The 18,348-nt window shown below is 44.2% G+C and overlaps 1 protein-coding gene across 2 annotated transcripts in view; it reads left to right on the forward strand.

Annotated features, from left to right (window-relative positions):
* Positions 1 to 1,093: 1,093 nt before the first annotated feature.
* WARS2 (tryptophanyl tRNA synthetase 2, mitochondrial) overlaps positions 1,094 to 18,348 on the forward strand; it is a 45,100-nt gene continuing 27,845 nt past the window's right edge. Inside the window, exon 1 of one of the 2 annotated variants that reach the window (XM_061454190.1) lies at positions 1,094 to 1,191. In XM_061454190.1, coding sequence (XP_061310174.1) covers positions 1,138 to 1,191 — 54 coding nt within the window. In that variant the 5' untranslated portion in view covers positions 1,094 to 1,137. Of the gene's footprint in view, positions 1,192 to 2,266; positions 2,443 to 18,348 lie in introns of those variants that run through there. The other variant, XM_061454191.1, reaches the window with a different exon arrangement.

Genomic DNA, 18,348 nt, shown 5'->3' on the forward strand with positions numbered 1-18,348 from the left:
TTTATAGCTTCAGTGTTACTCATTTGTTTTGGTTCTGTAGGAACCAAAAGGACATGGAGCTGTTGGAGAAGTCCAGAGGACACCACAAAAATGATCAGGAACTGGAGCACCTCCCATGTGAAGACAGGCTGAGAAAGTTGGGGCTGTTCAGTTTGGAGAACAGAAGCTGTGTGGAGACCTCAGAGCAGCTTCCAGTGTCCAAATGGGGTTACAATGATGCTGGAGGGGGACTCTTCATCACAGACTGCAGCAATAGGACAAGGGATGATGCATTCAAGCTAAACGGAGGAGATTTAGGTTAGATATACAGAAGGGGCTCTTTACAGTGAGGGTGGTGAGGCGCTGGCACAGGTTGCCCAGAGAAGTGGTGCTCCATCCCTGGCAGTGTTCAAGGCCAGGCTGGACAGAGCCTTGGGCCACATGGTCTAGTGTGAGGTGTCCCTGCCTATGGCAGGAGGGTTGGAACTGGATGATCTTAAGGTCCTTTCCAACCCGAACCATTCTGTGATTCTATGATGCACCTGAAGCTGCGTGAGCACAAAGACTGGATCTGGGGACATGCCATGTCAGGGGTGGAAGATGAAGAGAGCTGCTCTTGGTATTCGGGGCAAAGCAGGGTAGATTCAAAGAGGAGATTTCAGGGTTTTCTGTGGGTACTGACTTTAGCTAGTTTGCTGATTAAAGACGAGTGAGGCCCGCAGAGGTGGGCATCTCCACACAAGGCCCAGCCTGCAGATCTCTTGGTGAAAACGCTGCCTTGGGCACACTTTGGATGCCCGAGGGGAGCACGGGTCGGTGAGATCTCGGAGGTTATACAGGGTCGGAAGGGACAAACTGCTGCCAAGGGCAGTGTCAAGGGCAATGAGGCAGGTCCCGTAAGGAGACATGCGAGACATACCACGACCAACACACAGCCCCACTCCCGCTCGCCCCTGCAACGACCAAGCCTGCGCTAACCACCCTCCGCGGCGCTTAGCCGCCACCCGACCGCTCAGCCTTCCGCTGCCGGCATTGCGCATGCGCACTCGCATCCCAGCCCGCGGCGCGCCCGCTGAGTAGCGCATGCGCGGAGCCTTCCGGGCTCCTGCACTGTTTTCTTCCCCCCCACCCACCCCCAACACCCTTCCCGCCTTTGCCATGGCGACACCGAGTGGCCTGATCCGGGCCCTGCACCGCGGGACCCTCGGCCAGGTAACCGGCCTAGGGCACCGGGCACGTCCCGTGGGATCCCTTCCCGGACTCCCCGGCTTCGGCTGAGCCCTGCGCTCCAGCCCCGCCCGGCCCTACCAGCAACCCGGCCCCCGTGCAGCGGGCTGGCTCCGCGCATGCGCGGTGAGGAGGTCGGGGCAGTGGCGGCGCGGGGTCGGACAAGGCGGAGGGGGCTGCTCTTCTCTCCGCTTTCACACTGGCCTTCATTTGGCCCCGTCCTTTCTGCATTCCAGACGGTTGTCTCTGGCGCTGCTCAGCCGTATGGGCTGCTGCTCTGCAGGGCACACGGAGCTTGGGTCGTGGGAATGAAGGAGGGAGGGAGGGAGAGAGGCCTGAGCCAGTGAGTGAGGTGTGGGGGCTCGCTGTGCCCGTGCCCTCGCGGTAGTTAGGCGCTGAGGTACCGCGGGACGTTATTTGAGGTTCAGAGTTGGTCCGTACTTTTTTTCTTAGAGCATCATTTTCCGGCTTTAAATGTACCTACAGCCCGCAACCACCCGTCTTCTCCAGCAGCATGGGTGTCTGAACATTAGAGCGTGTGTGTCAACCCTACACCTTGCTACTTGCACAGCTTTGATGGGGTGTAGTAGTAGTTAAACTTGATTAATGCGTATGGGATTTGCATTGTAAGGAGCAGGAGCTTGCCTGTCTTCCCCTGTTCCACGACAAATTTGAAGTAGAGGAGCAAATGTTTGCATTGGTCATATTTGGCATGATATTTATGTATGGGGAGATACCCTGAGTTTGCCGGTTTGGGTAGGAATATGTTCAGTGAGTGTGTGTTTATAGGCAGCCTTCTTCATAGAAACTTTTCTACCTGTGAATGATCTGCCTTACCAGTCTGAGTTTTTATGTAGCTTGTAGTCTTGCTTTTAAAACTAGTCAAAGAATTATTAAGCTGATGACAATAATACAATATGTTGAGTCATTTTAGTGAATGTTTGTTTCTCTTAGCTGGACAATTCTTTGTTATTAACGTTGTGCTTACATTCATGTATCATCCAGATCCTGAATGGTATACTATGTTTCTGTAATGGAATGCTGTCTAGAATGAGGGTCAGGATAGATGTGTGTGGTGTTGCCTGTAAGGGAAAACAGAATAAGGAGAACAAAAGTGGCTTTTGGTTTCTTGCTGTAATCCCTGCTAAGTGTAACCTTGCAGCAACTGAGTTCTGTTAACCAGGGGGCTGTTACTCTGAGAATTTCAAGCTAAAGCACAGCACTCATACACAAAAGGTTGTTGTGTATAGTGGTGAGTAAACTACAAGTTCCAGAAATGCTTGAGTTATTTTAGAGCTAGGATTTTTAAGGTTAAACATAAAAAATTAAGGCATATTTCAGTTACTTCTCAAGACAGCTAACAGCATGCAAATGACCTTGATCCTGCTCTTTCTATTGAGGAGGTGGAGTGAGAGGAAAAGAGGAAGAACCTGTTATCCCATATGAAACTTTCCTAACCAGTCTTTTACTTAGTAACTGTATGCTTCCTGCTAGATGTTACTATGAGGCAGAGGTAAGGTTTCCACTTATATTTTTTTGCTTCAGAGTTCAGTTGTAAGACCGCTTTGAATTTTAACTATATAGAAGGCCTAAACAGTCTTACTATGGCAAACTGAGTCAGGTTTTGGGTGTTCCCATTCTTTTAGGTGTTTTGATTTCATTTAACCTAAATCTTACTAGGTTCTTAACACTTAGCATTTGAACAGTTACATTGTCCTATATTTTGTTTGCCACATCAAACAAAATGTAGCTGTTGCAAAGATGCCTCAAACAAGTCTTCAGTTTTAGACAAGAACTACAAAATGCCTTGAAAAATATTGAAAGGGCTTGTGTATGCTTATCTTTCCAGTTACTCATGGTGGCTCTTTGAGATCCATTCAGTATCCTAGCAGGTGGCCTCCCCTGCCTTCATTCTTTTAGCAAAGGATTCCAGTTTATCTTACATAATAGAAAAATCTGCTCTGAGTGAACTTGATTCTGTTACAACTTAATGTTTGCTCTGGTATGAACTTCTTTGTCACCTCTGAGTCGCCCATCAGATCAAGATCACTTCTCAGGTGCTTTGTCAGTCAACCTGTTTATTGTTCCCTGATGTCCTTTAGATGTGATAGGTCTGAGAATGGGCTTGCTTCCTGCTATTCTTCAAATGTTTTCATTTAAAACCCAAGAAGCACGAAGTTAGTGTTGGTGATGTGACTTCATACTGCCTGCCCCCAGATAACGGCAGTGATCTGAGTTGCTTCTCTGTAAATTTGCAAGTCCAGTATGCTGTGGGCTTTTGTCGCTTTTCTCTCTCACTTTAAGTGCCGCCTTATGTCTGGAAAGAACTGCACTGGAATTGAAGTGGTACTTCAGTGCTTCTTCAAAAGAATTGAAAAAAAAAAAAAAAGGCTTCCTGATTTATGCTGTTTCTGTTGCCAGACTGGACTTCAGAGTATTTTTACTATTATGGCAGACAGTTTGGAACAGATCATGTATTTGCTGTGTGCTAATGAGGAATATTTAGATTTCAAGCTGGAAATACATTTGTCTTCAAGCTTCAGCAGTATATAGCTACTGGCACCCTTATAGTTCTAATGTTTAAGGTTTTGCTAATGCAGACATAGCTATTTTAAGGAGTAATTTCTGTGGTTTCAGCTTTGTTTCATTGTAGTGCACAGTTCATCCTTATGCTGGCTTTATCATGCTGTGGAAAAGTTCCTCTATACTTTTTGTTGTATGTATTTCTAGTACACAACTAGAATACGTAGGCGTAATATATGTGGTTAAGAAAGAAGTGACATTTTGTTGGAGAGATTAATTATATTATGGGCATCTTGACTTTTAAGAGCTTATTTTAAACTCTTTGATTTACTCTTCTTAAGTGGTCTCTAAACTAGGGTTATATGAAGTCATTTTGTCGAGTCTTTTTCTTTGATAAGACACTCTTAAAATCCCAACTAACAGGTACTCCAGGAAATTACTGATAACATGCTGAGAAATCCAACTATGGCATAACCTGTCAGTAGGAAAATTTAATCCAAGGTGATTCAGTTGGTGCGTAACCTGATAAAATAGGAATTAGGTTTAGTCCTGTCAACAAAGCTCTAGAATTTGCTGCTCAGTTAAATCTTACTAAATCAGGCCTCACGTTGTGTCAGCCAGTGAATTACATCAGTATCTTCAACTGATAATCTCTCTGGAGTCTTACTGTTGCAAAGCCAAATAATTTAAGATCAGAAGTGGCCAGTAGTCAAATCCTAGCCTATGTAGGCTTTCTTTTCTCCAGTTCAGACTTTGATTACTAGCTATCACATCTGCTGATGTTAACAGCAAAATCGTAAGTTAATGAAGTAAAGATAGGGACTGTTTGTGCTTAGGTGGTTACAGAAGAAAAACTTACCTGTCAGCAGTAGTACCAATGCCAGTGACTAAACTGTGGAGTATTTCTGTACTGTTGTGAACTCAAGCTTTGGACAGGGTATCCCTTTTTCTCCTCTCTACCCCATAACGGACTTCTGATTTGTTCAGAGAGAAGCCTAGTCAGCATTGCACATACCCCTTCAGACTCTCTGATCTGTGTAGTTCCTGCTACACAGCATGCTTGAGACATAGCAGAAGGTAGTTTACTACCTTCACTGTTACCCTTGTGAAGTAGAAGAATGATGAATTCTTGGTTTTGATTATAGAGTCTCATGCATCACTAGATGGCTTTCCAGGCTTCCTTCAAGGAAAAGTCAGGAGGTTTTGGCACCATTTTTTTTTCCTAGTAGCAAAGTAGTTATCAGTATTACAGTTATCGTAAGAATATTCTAATACCTATATTGCTTTTCTTCCTGCAAACATCTTTTAAAATAAAACCATTTTGCTGGCTTTTCTCCTACCCTGATCTCTGCTCTTTGATAGGTAAGGCCCTCCCTGACCTTCACACATGGCTCTATTGTTGTTGCTAACCTATATGTTTTGCTGCCCTACAAGCTTCATCCTTTATCACCTTTCACAGGAGTGATGCATCTGGATGTGGACTCTCTTGCAGCTTCATGTAATGCAGAACTGCATCTTCCAGCCATGAGACTTGGTGTTTTTTAAACACAAAATACTTTCCTCTTTGGTGCTAGAATTTGGTGGGTTTTTTTCTGGCATTCAAAGTTGGATTTGGTTTAATGAAACTCAGGACAGTAACTCTAGAAGGCACCATTCAGGTCATCCAAAGAGAAGACTGGTTTGAGTCCCACAGTCCCAAGGATGCTGCTTCTACCTGTTGGTCAGTGTGGCACAGAAAACAGCTCTGGTGAATGTTTAGTCACGACCACTTTGAGCACAAGATTTTCAAATCCAAGGAATCTTAGCCAACATTGTAATCTGACAGTAATCTGATGGTAATCTTATCAGTTTGTTTAGGAATGTTCCTGTTTCATTACCTGAGTTATTACCTGGAAAACTGCCTCAGAACAGATCCCTGTATGTAGTTTCTCTAGCTTGCTTTATGGTTTGTGACCCAAGATAGTGCTAGCATCAAGATGTGTTTACTACTTCTTCCTCTCCTGTGACAGCCTAATGGATCTCAAGGCCAAATTTAGACTAATCTGGCATCTTTTGCTCTTAACAACTCCATGTTTGCTGGTTTTTTTCTCTAGTTATCTTCTAGGGAATTGCAGAAGATGATTTTTGTTCAGAGAATTGATGCTAAGCAGACTACCACCCTTCTGCTTCTCTTTTCCTGTGTTTTTGGAGACAGGAATGGCATTTGCCCTTTTTTGGTTTTCTGATCCTTTTCTGGGCCTCTGTGAACCTCCCTGATCCTGGTCAGTATTGTCAGCACTTGAAGAAGAGATCTTCAGATGAAATTTGGTTCATTTTTTGTATAAATCTTGTTCTTTCTGTATTCAAGCACCTAGTCACTCCCATTGTTATTGTGCTGCTTATATTAATGACTGGGCATGTTTCATACATTTTAATGAAGCTGACTGTGAGAAAGGCAAAAGGGTTGTTTTAGAGTAGACTATTAAAGTGGTTTTTTTTGCCCAGAATGCAAATTTAGTCTTGATAATTTTGAGCTATAGTTACTGTATGAGTTCTGGAGAAAGGAAAAAACCTGAAATTACCAGGCCCTAATCCTTATCTACAATTTCAAAGATTGTAGGTAAAACTCCAGTGGGAGGGAGAGCTCAGTTTTTATCATCATTCAGATGTGTTATGAATGAAATGCAAACAATTTAAAAGTGTTCCCATCTTGTACTTGTTGGTGTCACTTTCGTTACCCAGTAATGAAATGCATCTCCAGAAGCCTGTAACAAGCTTGCACACATATACTGGTTACTGCAGCAGGTCCAGGCTATTGTCTACTGAGATTGACGAATGAGCAGACAGGTTTTGCAGTGCCTACCTTGGGTTTGGGTTTGTGACTGTCCCCATTGTAGCATATCTTTTTTATTTTTTTTTTTTCTAGTCAACATAAAGTTTGGAAGTAGTAAAGTGCTTTTGACTGAGGGAAAAAAAGCTGGAAATGCAAATAATCTGTTAGATGACTGTTTCCTGGTGCACAGTATGAGGTGGGTCACCATGCTGTAAACCACGGGACCTTTAGGAAGATCTGAGTGACTTGAGAAGTGCTTTCCAAATACAAGTGGCCTCTGTTGTGGATTCATGTGTAAAAATTGGTGGCTTTTTTAGATTTTTATTTCCTGTTTTCCTGAATTATAACTTTTTTTGCTACTGTTGTGGTTGGGCACAAATATTAAAAGTTATTTAGTTATCCAACTTCTCTCAGAACCAGCTGCAGTTAGAAAAAGTTCCAGCCTTTGGATTAAAGCTCTTGTGTCTCATATCCAGGTTGGAATGCAAGTCTATGATTCTCTGATTCTTTCCTAACCAGTCATTTGTTATTATTTTAATCACTAATTGTTTTATGTTTAATCCTCTAGGGAAACTAGATCTGATCTTTCAGTAAAGCATTCAAAAGTTCTCTAGGCCAGAATGAACCTGTTAGTTGTGTATAATTTTCAGAGCTAAAGGGAAGTTAGTATGCACTTTGAATACGTTTCTTGGGTCTTCACTGGGTTTGATAGAAATCAGCTTTCCACGCAGATTTATTAGACCTTCAACTGGTAGAGAAACTGCTCATCTGCCTTGCTTAATGCCTTGTCTCTGGTGGATTCTGGACACTGCTGTAGCTGCACAGGAGAGAGCACCCACTGTAGACAGAAATGAAGGATCTTCGAGGTGTGAAGGGGTCCTATTCATTTCCTTAATGGACTTCTAACAATAAAGTCTGCCAAACGTAGATTGTTTTAGCAGGAAACAGCCCTTTCTTCTGGCATCTTGGCAGGGCTTGGGTAGAGTCCCACCATTCTTTCCGCCTCTGGCCCTTGCTTTCAGTCTCTTGGCTGAGCCTGTTTTTTCTCTTGAGAGACTTCTGTTTTTATTAAGTTGTTTTTGTACAGTGAGTTTAGTGAAAGATGCAACTCTGGCAGTTCTGAATGTTGAAGGTCTGTGTAAATCTCTCCAGTATATATGTTGGGCAAACGTATTGTGAATTACACAGTCTGTAGTGGATCACCTCTGTCTCTGCACTGCAGACTGAGGGTCTTGTTTCACGCTGTTTCATTGGCAGCTAGAATTTCCATTTACCAATACAGCAAGTGCTATTCTAGACATTAACAGTTCCTTTTTCCATGACACAAGTTGTGGTTTTCATGGGACTCTAGGTTAGATGAACACTTTGTGGAGTTGACTCAAATTACAGGAGGATCAGAAGCTGAAGTGAAGAAACCCCCTTACCCCAGTTAACCCCCCAGTTAAGTCATAGATTAGAGAACAGATCTTTTTTGAGCTCTACTGAGATTGTAAGCAGTGAATTGAAATTGTTTTCCTTTTGGTTATTTGAGCCGTGTCTATAACAACGGCATTCTTGGAGTCCCCAGCTCAAACAACTCACAGAGAAGATTTGATGCTTTCTGTTGTACCAGGGAAATCTGTGTATCCACTGGGCAGGTTAAACACATTTTTGCTCATGGAGATAGCCACCTTGAAAGCAGGCTGAAGTTCTCACCACCAGGGAAAGGGAATAGATACATGTTTGTACCTATGTAGACATACAAATGAACAATGAAGTATATATTCTTTCCATTTCCTTCATTCTTCTGCTGAAATGGGATGACTGCTACCAGAAATGAAATGTCTGCTTTTACTGTTAACTTGGAGTTCTTTGAATTACACTTCTTGGAGCTGGCAGAAGTCATGGTAAGGTGAAGATTACCCCATTGCTTTGGTAATATCTGCATGGTATCTGACTGAAGGATGAGTGTTGCATGGAGGGAGCACTACTAGGGGTTTTCTCAGTTTTCATGGTGTTGCACATAGGTCAAGCACTGCGTACGCTTCTGGTGTCCTCTATGTAAGAAGGACGTGGAGCTGTTGGAGCAAGTCCAGAGGAGGCCACAAGGATGATCAGCGGACTGGAGCACTTTCCATACGGAGACAGGCTGAGAAAGCTGGGGCCGTTCAGCCTGCAGAAGAGAAGCTGTGTGGAGACCTCAGAGCAGCCTTCCAGTATCTGAAGGGGGCTACAAGGATGCTGGAGATGGATTCTTCATCAGGGACTGTAGTGACAGGAGAAGGGATGATGGGTTTAACCTTAAACAGTGGAAGTTCAGATTAGATACAAGGAAGAAGTTCTTTACTGTGAGGGTGGTGAGGTGCTGGTGCAGGTTGCCCAAAGAAGTGGTGAATGCTCCATCCCTGGTGGTGCTCAAGGCCAGGCTGGACAGAGCCTTGGGCGACATGGTCTAGTGTGAGGCATTTCTGCCCATGGCAGTGATGTTGGAACTGGATGATCTTAAGGTCCTTTCCAACCCAAAGCACTCTATGAATCTATGTTATGAACTATTAACAGGATGCTGATGTTCATAAACAGGCAAATAAACCCCTACTATACTTCATTTGTATTTAGATGGCACTTTCAGAACTGTATAGACTAGGAACTTTTAAGTTAACTTTTTTATAAATAAGGGGTTTGCAGCCTTAATGTGCACATTACAACATGGATTACGTGCTGCTTGTTGATATTCGAAGTGGGGTAAGCCTGTCTAGTTCACCTGCTTAGGTGGGTGTCACTATTTATGATCTCAGGGTTGGGTAATGCTGAGTTTCCATTTTTGAGGCTCAGAGCTCCTGTATAACTTCTAATTCCCAGAAGTATTCAGAAGTGGAAGTGATAGGAAATTGTATATGTACTTCCACTCTGACAGGTAGAGTATCACAGAATCATAGAATAGTTAGGGTTGGAAAGGACCTTAAGATCATCTAGTTCCAGCCCCCCTGCCATGGGCAGGGACACCTCACACTAAACCATCTCACCCAAGGCTTTGTCCAAGCTGGCCTTGAACACTGCCAGGGATGGAGCATTCACATATCCTTGGGCAGCTCATTCCAGTGCCTCACCACCCTTACAGTAAAGAGCTTCCTCCTAATAGCTAATCTAAACTTCCCCTGTTTAAGTTTTAACCCATTATCCCTTGTCCTATCACTACAGTCCCTAACAAATAGTCCCTCCCCAGCATCCCTATTGCCCTCCTTCAGATACTGGAAGGCTGCTATGAGGTCTCCACGCAGCCTTCTGTTCTCCAGGCTGAGCAGCCCCAACTTTCTCAGCCTGTTTTCATATGGGAGGTGCTCCAGTCCCCTAGTCATCCTTGTGGCCCTTCTCTGGACTTGTTCCAACAGTTCCATGTCTTTTTTATGTTGAGGACACCAGAACTGCACACAGTACTCCAGGGGAGGTCTCACAAGAGCAGAGTAGAGGGGCAGGATCACCTCCTTTGACCTGCTGGTCACACTCCTTTTGATGCAGCCCAGGATACGGTTGCCTTTCTGGGCTGCAAGTGCACACTTCTGGCTCATGTTAACTTTCTCATCAACGAACACCCCCAAGTCCTTCTCCACAGGGCTGCTCTGAATCTCTTCTTTGCCCAATCTGTAGCTGTGCCTGGGATTGCTCCAACCCAGGTGTACGACCTTGCACTTGTCATGGTTGAACTTCATGAGGTTGGCATCAGCCCACCTCACAAGCATGTCAGGGTCCCTCTGGATGGCATTCCTTCCCTCCAGCATATCAGCTGAACCACACAGCTTGGCGTCATCAGCAAACTTGCTGAGGGCGCACTCAATCCCACTGTCCATGTCACCAGCAAAGATGCTGAACAAGACCGGTCCCAACACCGATCCCTGAGAGACACCACTCGTTACTGGTCTCCAGCCGGACATTGAGCCATTGACCCCAACTCTTTGTGTGTGGCCATCCAGCCAGTTCTTTATCCACCGAGTGGTCCATCCATCACATTGATGTCTCTCCAATTTAGAGACAAGAATGTCTTGTGGGACAGTGTCAAACGCTTTGCACAAGTCCAGGTCAATGATGTCAGCTGCCCTACCCCTGTCCATCAGTTCCGTAGCCCCACCATAGAAGGCCACCAAATCGGTCAGGCAGGACTACCCCTCAGTGAAGCCATGCTGGCTGTCACCAAGCACCTTGTTGTTTTTCACGTGCCTTAGCATGCCTTCCAGGAGAATCTGCTCCAAGATTTTGCCAGGCACAGAGGTGAGACTGATTGGTCTGTAATTCCCTGGGTCATCCGTTTTCCCCTTCTTGAAAATGAGGGTTATATTTCCCTTTTTCCAGTCGTCGGGAACTTCACCTGACTGCCCTGATTTTTCAAATAGATGGCCAGTGGCTTAGCAACTTCATTCACCAGCTCCTTCAGGACTCACGGATGGATTTCATCAGGTCCCATGGACTTGTGCATATTCAGGTTCTCAAGGTGGTCTCGAACCAGATCCTTTCCTACAGTGGGCCTAGGGTATTCATTCTCACAGTCCCTGCAGCTACCTTCCAAGACTTGGGTGGTTTGGTCAGAGTCTTTGCCAGTGAAGACCGAGGCAAAGAAGTCATTCAGAACCTCAACCTTCTCCAAATCCAGGGAAGTAGCTTCCCTGATAGCTTCTGAAGAGGGCCCACATTGTCCCTAATGTGTCTTTCATTTGCAGTGTAACTATAGAATCCTTTCCTGTTATCTTTCACATTCCTAGCCAAGGTGAATTCTAACTGGGCCTTACCTTTCCTAACCTGGTCCCTAGCTTCCTGGACAACATCCCTGTATTCTTCCCAGGCTGCCTGTCCTCACTTCCACCTTTTATAAGCCTCTTTTTTCCTTTGAAGTTTTCCTCAGCAGCTCCTTATCCATCCATGGAGGTCTCCTGACCCTCCTGCTGCACTTCCTTCTAGTTGGGATGCAACAGTCCTGAGCTTGTAGCAGGTGATCCTTCAATACCAACCAACAGTCTTGGGCCCCCCTGCCCTCTAGGGCTATATCCCATGGAACCTTACTAAGCAGGTTCCTGGAGAAGCCAAAGTCTGCTCTCTTGAGGTCCAGGGCAGTGAGCTTGCTGCACGCTTTTCTCACTGTCCTGAGGGTCTCTAATTTGACAATCTCATGATTGCTACAACCGAGGCTGCCCTGGTGCATCGCATTTCCAACGAGCTCTTCCCTGTTGGTGCGCACGAGGTCAAGCATGGCACCTCTCCTTGTCGGCTCCTCTATTACTTGCAGAAGGAAGTTGTCTTCTACACAGTCGAGGAACCTCCTGGATTGCTTGTGCCGGGCCATACTGTCCTTTTGACAGATACCAGGGTGGTTGAAGTCCCCCATGAGGACAAGGGCCTGTGAGCGTGAGGCTGTTCCTATCTGTCTATAGAACACTTCATCCACAGAGTCCTCTTGATCAGGTGGTCTGTAACAAGATCCCCCCAATAATGTCCCCCATAGCTGTTTTCCCTTTAATCCTGACCCGCAAACTCTCTGTTAACTGATCACCTGTCCCCAGACAGAGTTCCATACTCTCCAGCCTATCCCTAACATAAATAGCAACTCCCCCTCCCCGCCTGCTGGGCCTGTCTTTTCTAAAAGAGCCTGTAACCTTCCACTCCAGTCATAGGAGCCATCCCACCATGTTTCTGTGTTACACGTTGTATCATATCCCTGTAGATGTGCACACATCTCTAATTCCTCTTGTTTGTTCCCCATACTACAGGTGTTTGTATAGAGGCATCTGAGCCGAGCTCGAAATGAAGCCAGCTCATTGGCTGGAGAGACTGAAATATCTCTACATTGCTCAGAGCATTTATTATAGGTGCTGGCAACTGACTGGGAGTGTTGGGATGGAATGATGCCCCCCTCCCTCAACACATCTAGTTTAAAGCTTTCTTGACCAGCCTGGCAAGCCTCCTGCCAAAACCCCACAGACCAGCTCCACCAGCCTCTAGTAGACCTGGCCTTCCAGATCTAGTCCCATGTTCTAAATACCCAACCCTCTGACTATGACGCCACTGTTCTAACCATTTATTAACCTGGCAGATCTGCCTAGCCTTTTTTAAGGTCTTCCCCTTTATCCTGGAGAATTGACAAAAAGACTCTCTGAGCTCCAGAGCCCCTAACCACGTCTCCCAGGGCTCTGTAGTCCTTCTTAATGTTTTCCAGACTACTGCTATCTATATCACTAGCACCCCCATGGACCACTAGAAGTGGGTAGTAGTCAGTGGGACTTACTAGACCAGGCAGCCTCTCTGCAACATCCCTGATCTGAGCCCCTGGTAGGCAACCCACCTCCCTTGAGACTGGGTCAGGCCAACAGATGGGTGCCTCTGTGCCTTACAGTCCCCTACTACTATGACCCCCCACTTTTTCCTGGCAGCACCAGTAGTGAGTGATCTTCTTTACAAGTGCATCAGCCAGTTGTTCATGTATAGGTGGCTTTGAATCCCACCACTGTCGTTTCTGGTCACATAGACTCGGTGACAATCAAATACTGTACCTTGGTCTTCATAGTGTCCTCATCACAATCTGGATGCTGAAATGTTAATCTCAGTTGGAAGGTCATTGGCCAGCATTCAAAAGCATTGTTGCCAATTTCTTCACAGCGCCCTAGGCTCACTATCTTCTTTCCTTCACCAGGTGCATGGCTCTGACTGGAATCCACCACATTAGCTGTGCTTTGGAAAAGACAGAGCAACATTTCTATGTCAATAAAAGACTCCAAGCTTCCTGATGCCAAAGATTCACGTGGCAACTACTGTCACTTTCTTTCACACTTGAAGATGCTCTAAGAATCCTGTCCTTTAGCAGTGAGATTGCTAAATGGCATGTTTTAAGCTTATCCAACAGCAAGAGCAGGTCTTAGGAATTCTGCCTTAATCCTAGGTCTCATAGGCATTCACTTCCCTGCTCACCAGCATTGCTTTTTTACATTAACAGCCACAAAGAAATATGGGGAGGTACAAATTTTTGATGACAGAACCACTTTCTGCTATCATTCCTAGAGAGATACAGCCGCATTCTTACAGCCACATCAAAGTTTCTTTCAAAGGTGGTCTTTGACTTCTACTTGAATTGAGTTATCCATTTGCAAATATTTTTCTTGAAATCGCATACTTGCCAAGATGTGGGAAGACTTTACCTAATAGGAATCCATAGGGTGCTTTCCGTTTGCATGGAAGAACAAAACCATGTCAAGCATTTCAAAGTCTCTTTGTTGCTTATATAAGGGGAAGGAAGGGTCCAGCACCCTGAATTCCTGATTGAATCTCATTTTGCATCTCTGCTGGCAACAGATTAGCATGTGCAGTTTCTGTCAGCAGGAATGAGTGCACATTCTGCTCTTCATACATTTCCACTAAGGTTTTGGGGGTTGTGTTTTGGGTTGTTTGTTTTGGTTTGTTTTTTTTTGTTTCATTTTGTTCTGGTTTGTTGTTTTGGGGTTTTTCTTTTCTGTAAGATGTCCACATTTAAGATCATTGCAGAATGGAAGTAATGTTAGAACTTTGCATGTTCATCAAGCATTAAGCCAGGTCAGAACAGCCAAAGGTTCAGTCACTCCCTTCAGAGGGACATTGTTACAGCTGGCCATGCAACACTGATTGTAAGTCTCAAGTAGAATACTCACCAGTACTCAGAGGATTACACATCTCTGGGATACCTGCAGCTTCTTTTACACTGACATACTCCAAAGGGTGCATCCAAACTGGGAGTTAGTCATTTGCCTGGTTTGCTGTGGGCCAGTCTGAGTAATACAGGTAAGTTAGCAAGAGAGATCTCATCTTTATAAGAGAGCAGCAAGCCTCACACACCAACTAGGGAGGTTTCATTTGCCGTTTCTGGACTCAAGGTGTATAAGAAGCAGTTGCTGTGACTTGGCTGGCATGTGCTGTGCCCATTCTAATATTGCAGGTAATATGCTATAAACTTCTACATGATTTAGGTCTCAAACATGATAAGCATTAACTGTACTGCTATAAATCCTCCCCTGTACTGCTTTTTGCTTTACATTCCTTAGACATTAGTGACCGAGGGACAGGCTTGTTTAAGCAGAGGTTTATTGTACTAGTGCCTGAAGATGCACATTAGATATCAGTCCTACAAGAACTTCCTCTTATATAAGCAAAGAATCTGCTCTGTATATAGAAAACTTCATCAGTTACAAATTCAGTCTGCTTGTTCAATGGCAATACAGACACTATACTGATCCTGGTTTTAACTAAACCTCAGATTAAATTCCTTAGGGAGAGAATATAGCTAGTATTGACTTTTGGGGGTCAGTGCTTTTATCTAAACTAGGGCATCCAGATGAGCTTCTGTGCTCCTGGACACAGGAACATGCCTTGGCCTCATTCTCTTTGAGGGCAGGACGTGAGCAGAAATGAATACGTCTGTGCCCTTCATCTATTCTTCAGCTGTTGTTTGTCCTTTGTGTGGAAATAGCACAATCTGGTGATTTCAGAACCAACCTACACTGATAAAACCAGTTTAAATGTAGTCTGTGAGGACTGTCTGCCTTGAGAAAACATTTGTAATATTCTCTAGAAGTCCCTGATACAAGTATGATTCTTAGGTCTAAAAATATTTAAATTGCTTGAGTGTGCTGTCAGCAAGTTTGCAGATGACACCAAGCTGAGTGGTGCAGTTCACACTGCTGAGGGACAGGATTCCATCCAGAGGGACTTGTATAGGCTTGAGAGGGGGGCTCATGAGAACCTTATGAGGTTCAACTGGGCCAAGTGCAGGGTCCTGCACATGGGTCAGGGCAACCCCTGGTATCAATGCAGGCTAGGGGATGAAGGGATTGAGAGCAGCCCTGAGGAGAAGGGCTTGGGCGTACTGGTGAATGAAGAGCTGGACATGAGCTTGCACTGTACACTTCCAGCCCAGTATATCCTGGGCTGCATCCAGAGGAACATGGCCAGCAGGTCAAGGGAGGTGATTCTGCCCCTCTACTCTGGTGACAGCCCACTTGTAGCACTGTGTCCAGCTCAGGGGTCCTTTGTCCAGGAAAGACATGGACCTGTTGGAGAGGGTCCAGAGGAAGCCACAAAAGTGACCAGAGGCTGGAGTAACTCTCCTGTGAGAGTCCTGTGAGAACTTGTCAGATCTTAAAAGGGTGAGAAGTAAGAAAGATGGGGAGAGACTTTTTAGTAGGGCCTGTTGTGACAGGATATGGGGTGATGGTTTTAAACTAAATGAGGGGAGATTCAGGCTGGATGTGAGGAAAAAAAATATTTACAATGAGGTTGTTAAAACACTGGCACAGGTTGCCCAAAGAGGTGGTGGATGCACCATCCCTGCAGACATTCAAGGCCAGGCTGGATGTGGTTCTGGGTAAGCTGATCTAGTTGAAGATGTCCCTGCTCATTGTAGGGGGGTTGGACTAGATGACCTTCAAAGGTCTCTTTTATCCCAAACTATTATATGATTCTATGATAGAATTCTCTTCAACATAGACAAAGAGGACCAGCTGTAGCATTGTCCTTGTGAATGTGTGCACCAGTAGGGAACTTATTGCCACATCCTCAGACCTGTCAACAGCCATCAGGTGGTTTATGACTTGACTTTTCACCTGAGATGAATTCCAGGCAGTGACCACAGGGTGAAGGTTTTTGAACAACTATGTTCATTTTGGCCCCATGTGAAATGAAGCCAACTTTCTCCTTGCTACAGGAAATTGCCAAATAAAATAATGGAGAGGAAGTCAACTATTCTTTGAGTTTCTAGGACAATATTCTGAAGAAATGTAGAAATTCCAAACAAACAAAAAAAAAGCTTTAAAGCACATCCTTCTCACTGTAAGTTGATAGTCTTTGTATCCCATAGGGCAATCCTGATAGCAGGCAGACTCCTCATTTGAATAAAGCCATGAAAAAATACAGTAAACTCCCTTTCAGCTAGAGGTCAGAGGTCAGAGAAGGAGCAAGAGCAAGGAGATGTTCTTAAGAGATCTGGGTACTACTGGGATCAAAACCATAAAACTTCTCTGATTTCTCTGGAAGTGTTTAGTTATGGGGGCATTCTTTAGCTTTTGTTTTGCTTTAGGATTGTGATGGTTTTGCTACTTAAAATGGTTTCTTCTACTAATCTAAAATCACATCAACATTTCATATCTGAAATTACTTATCATTTAGAAACACAGTATTCTTTTCTGTACATTTTGACAGTGACACCTGTACCTTGTGGCAAAATGCTAATTCTTCACATGTTTTTGTTCTACTGAAGCAGTGTATATTTCTAAATGTGGGTATGTCCCAGTTTACCAGTATTAAATGTTAACCTGTATTTTACATCTCTCAACAACATGGAATGTCAGTGTTCAGCTGTTAAAAGGCCTCAACTATGAAATTCAGTTAAATGCAGGTAGAAAAGCTTGAATCTTGGCATTAGATGTAGCCTATCTAAATAAAATTCTGACTTCTCTTCCATCCTCTTTGGTCATCTCACTTTGAGCATATGATCACAGGCTCATGGACTAGAAGAGACCCAGGTGGAGGTGACCTGGTGCTTTCCCTGGCCCTAAGTAAAAATGAAATGCCCCTACATCTTTATCACATCTCGTGTGTGTGTGTATATATATATATATATATATGCATATATATGTATTTAACAAAAGCCTCTCTAAGCACTCTTCTGAAATGTTTCTCTTACTGTTGGAAACTTTTCTTTACCTCTGATCTGAATCTTTCTTACTGCAGCTTAAACTCGTTGTTTCTTACTCTGTTAACCATGATCCCCAAAGCCCTATGTGGAAGACTATGTATTTAAGGCGTGTTAAAAACCTTGTTTCTCCCCAGTGTGCTGTCCACTGGACTAAACCTCAGTTCTTTCAAGCTTTCCCCTGGAGTTGTATCTCTGAGGCCTCTCATTGAACTTGACTGTACTTCTATGGCCTCTTTCTAGCACTGTTTTGAATTGCAGCCCCTAAAATCTGTCCTAGTTGAGGCCATCCTCATCCTTGAGGCCATCCTCATACTAAGATGAGCAAACTGGTTTGTGTCTTCTGGATTTTAATGCTATTCTTATATTCCTTTTCTTTTTTGCTGTAATTTATAAATGTGGTGGGTTTGCAGCAACATCGTCTTGATTTGTGCCCACCTTCTAAAATGTTACAAAGCCCAGATCCTCTTGTGCAGTTGTTGCCTGGACAGCTCTATTCTTTACTGTGTTTGTGCACTTGAGTTGTCCTTTCTGTATAGATCCATGTAATTTTTGCCTGGCAAATAGCATCCTGTTTTCTCAGACCATTTCTTTGCTTTGTCAAGATCATTTTGAGGCCTTATCATACTTCCATCTTTGTGGAATCAGCTGCAGATTTAATGAATGCTCTTTATTTCATTATCCAGTTTACTAATGCAGATATTAAAATATCAAATAATACTGGACCCAGGACAGAACCCTGCAAATTGTATATTTTGCCACAGTCACTGTAAGCCATCAGTAAGTTCTGGTTTGGTTTGGGGTTTTTCTCTCCGGTTGCACCTCCAGCATATAATACCATGTTCTAAGTGCTATTTCTCTATCTTGGTGGAAATAGATAATATTGGAACTTAATGAAAATCAGGATAGAACCTTTAGTACTACTTCTCCTTGTGCTATAGAAGGGCATCACAGTGATCTGGTATCACTAGTTCTTGAGAAATACATCTGGCTGCTGTTAAGAGCTCTAATTCCTTCAAAGCTCAGTGTATTTTCCCAGGAGTTAGAGTTGAGCTAACTGGTACAGAATAACTCCACATAGGTGAGTTCCCTCAGGAGTGTCTGTGCTCCATCCCTTGCCCTGCTGCTGCTG

Source organism: Pezoporus flaviventris, unplaced genomic scaffold (assembly GCF_033815535.1).
Source record: "Pezoporus flaviventris isolate CSIRO_AGI_PZ_B2104156 unplaced genomic scaffold, CSIRO_AGI_Pfla_v1 ptg000015l, whole genome shotgun sequence".
NCBI lineage: Eukaryota > Metazoa > Chordata > Aves > Psittaciformes > Psittacidae > Pezoporus > Pezoporus flaviventris.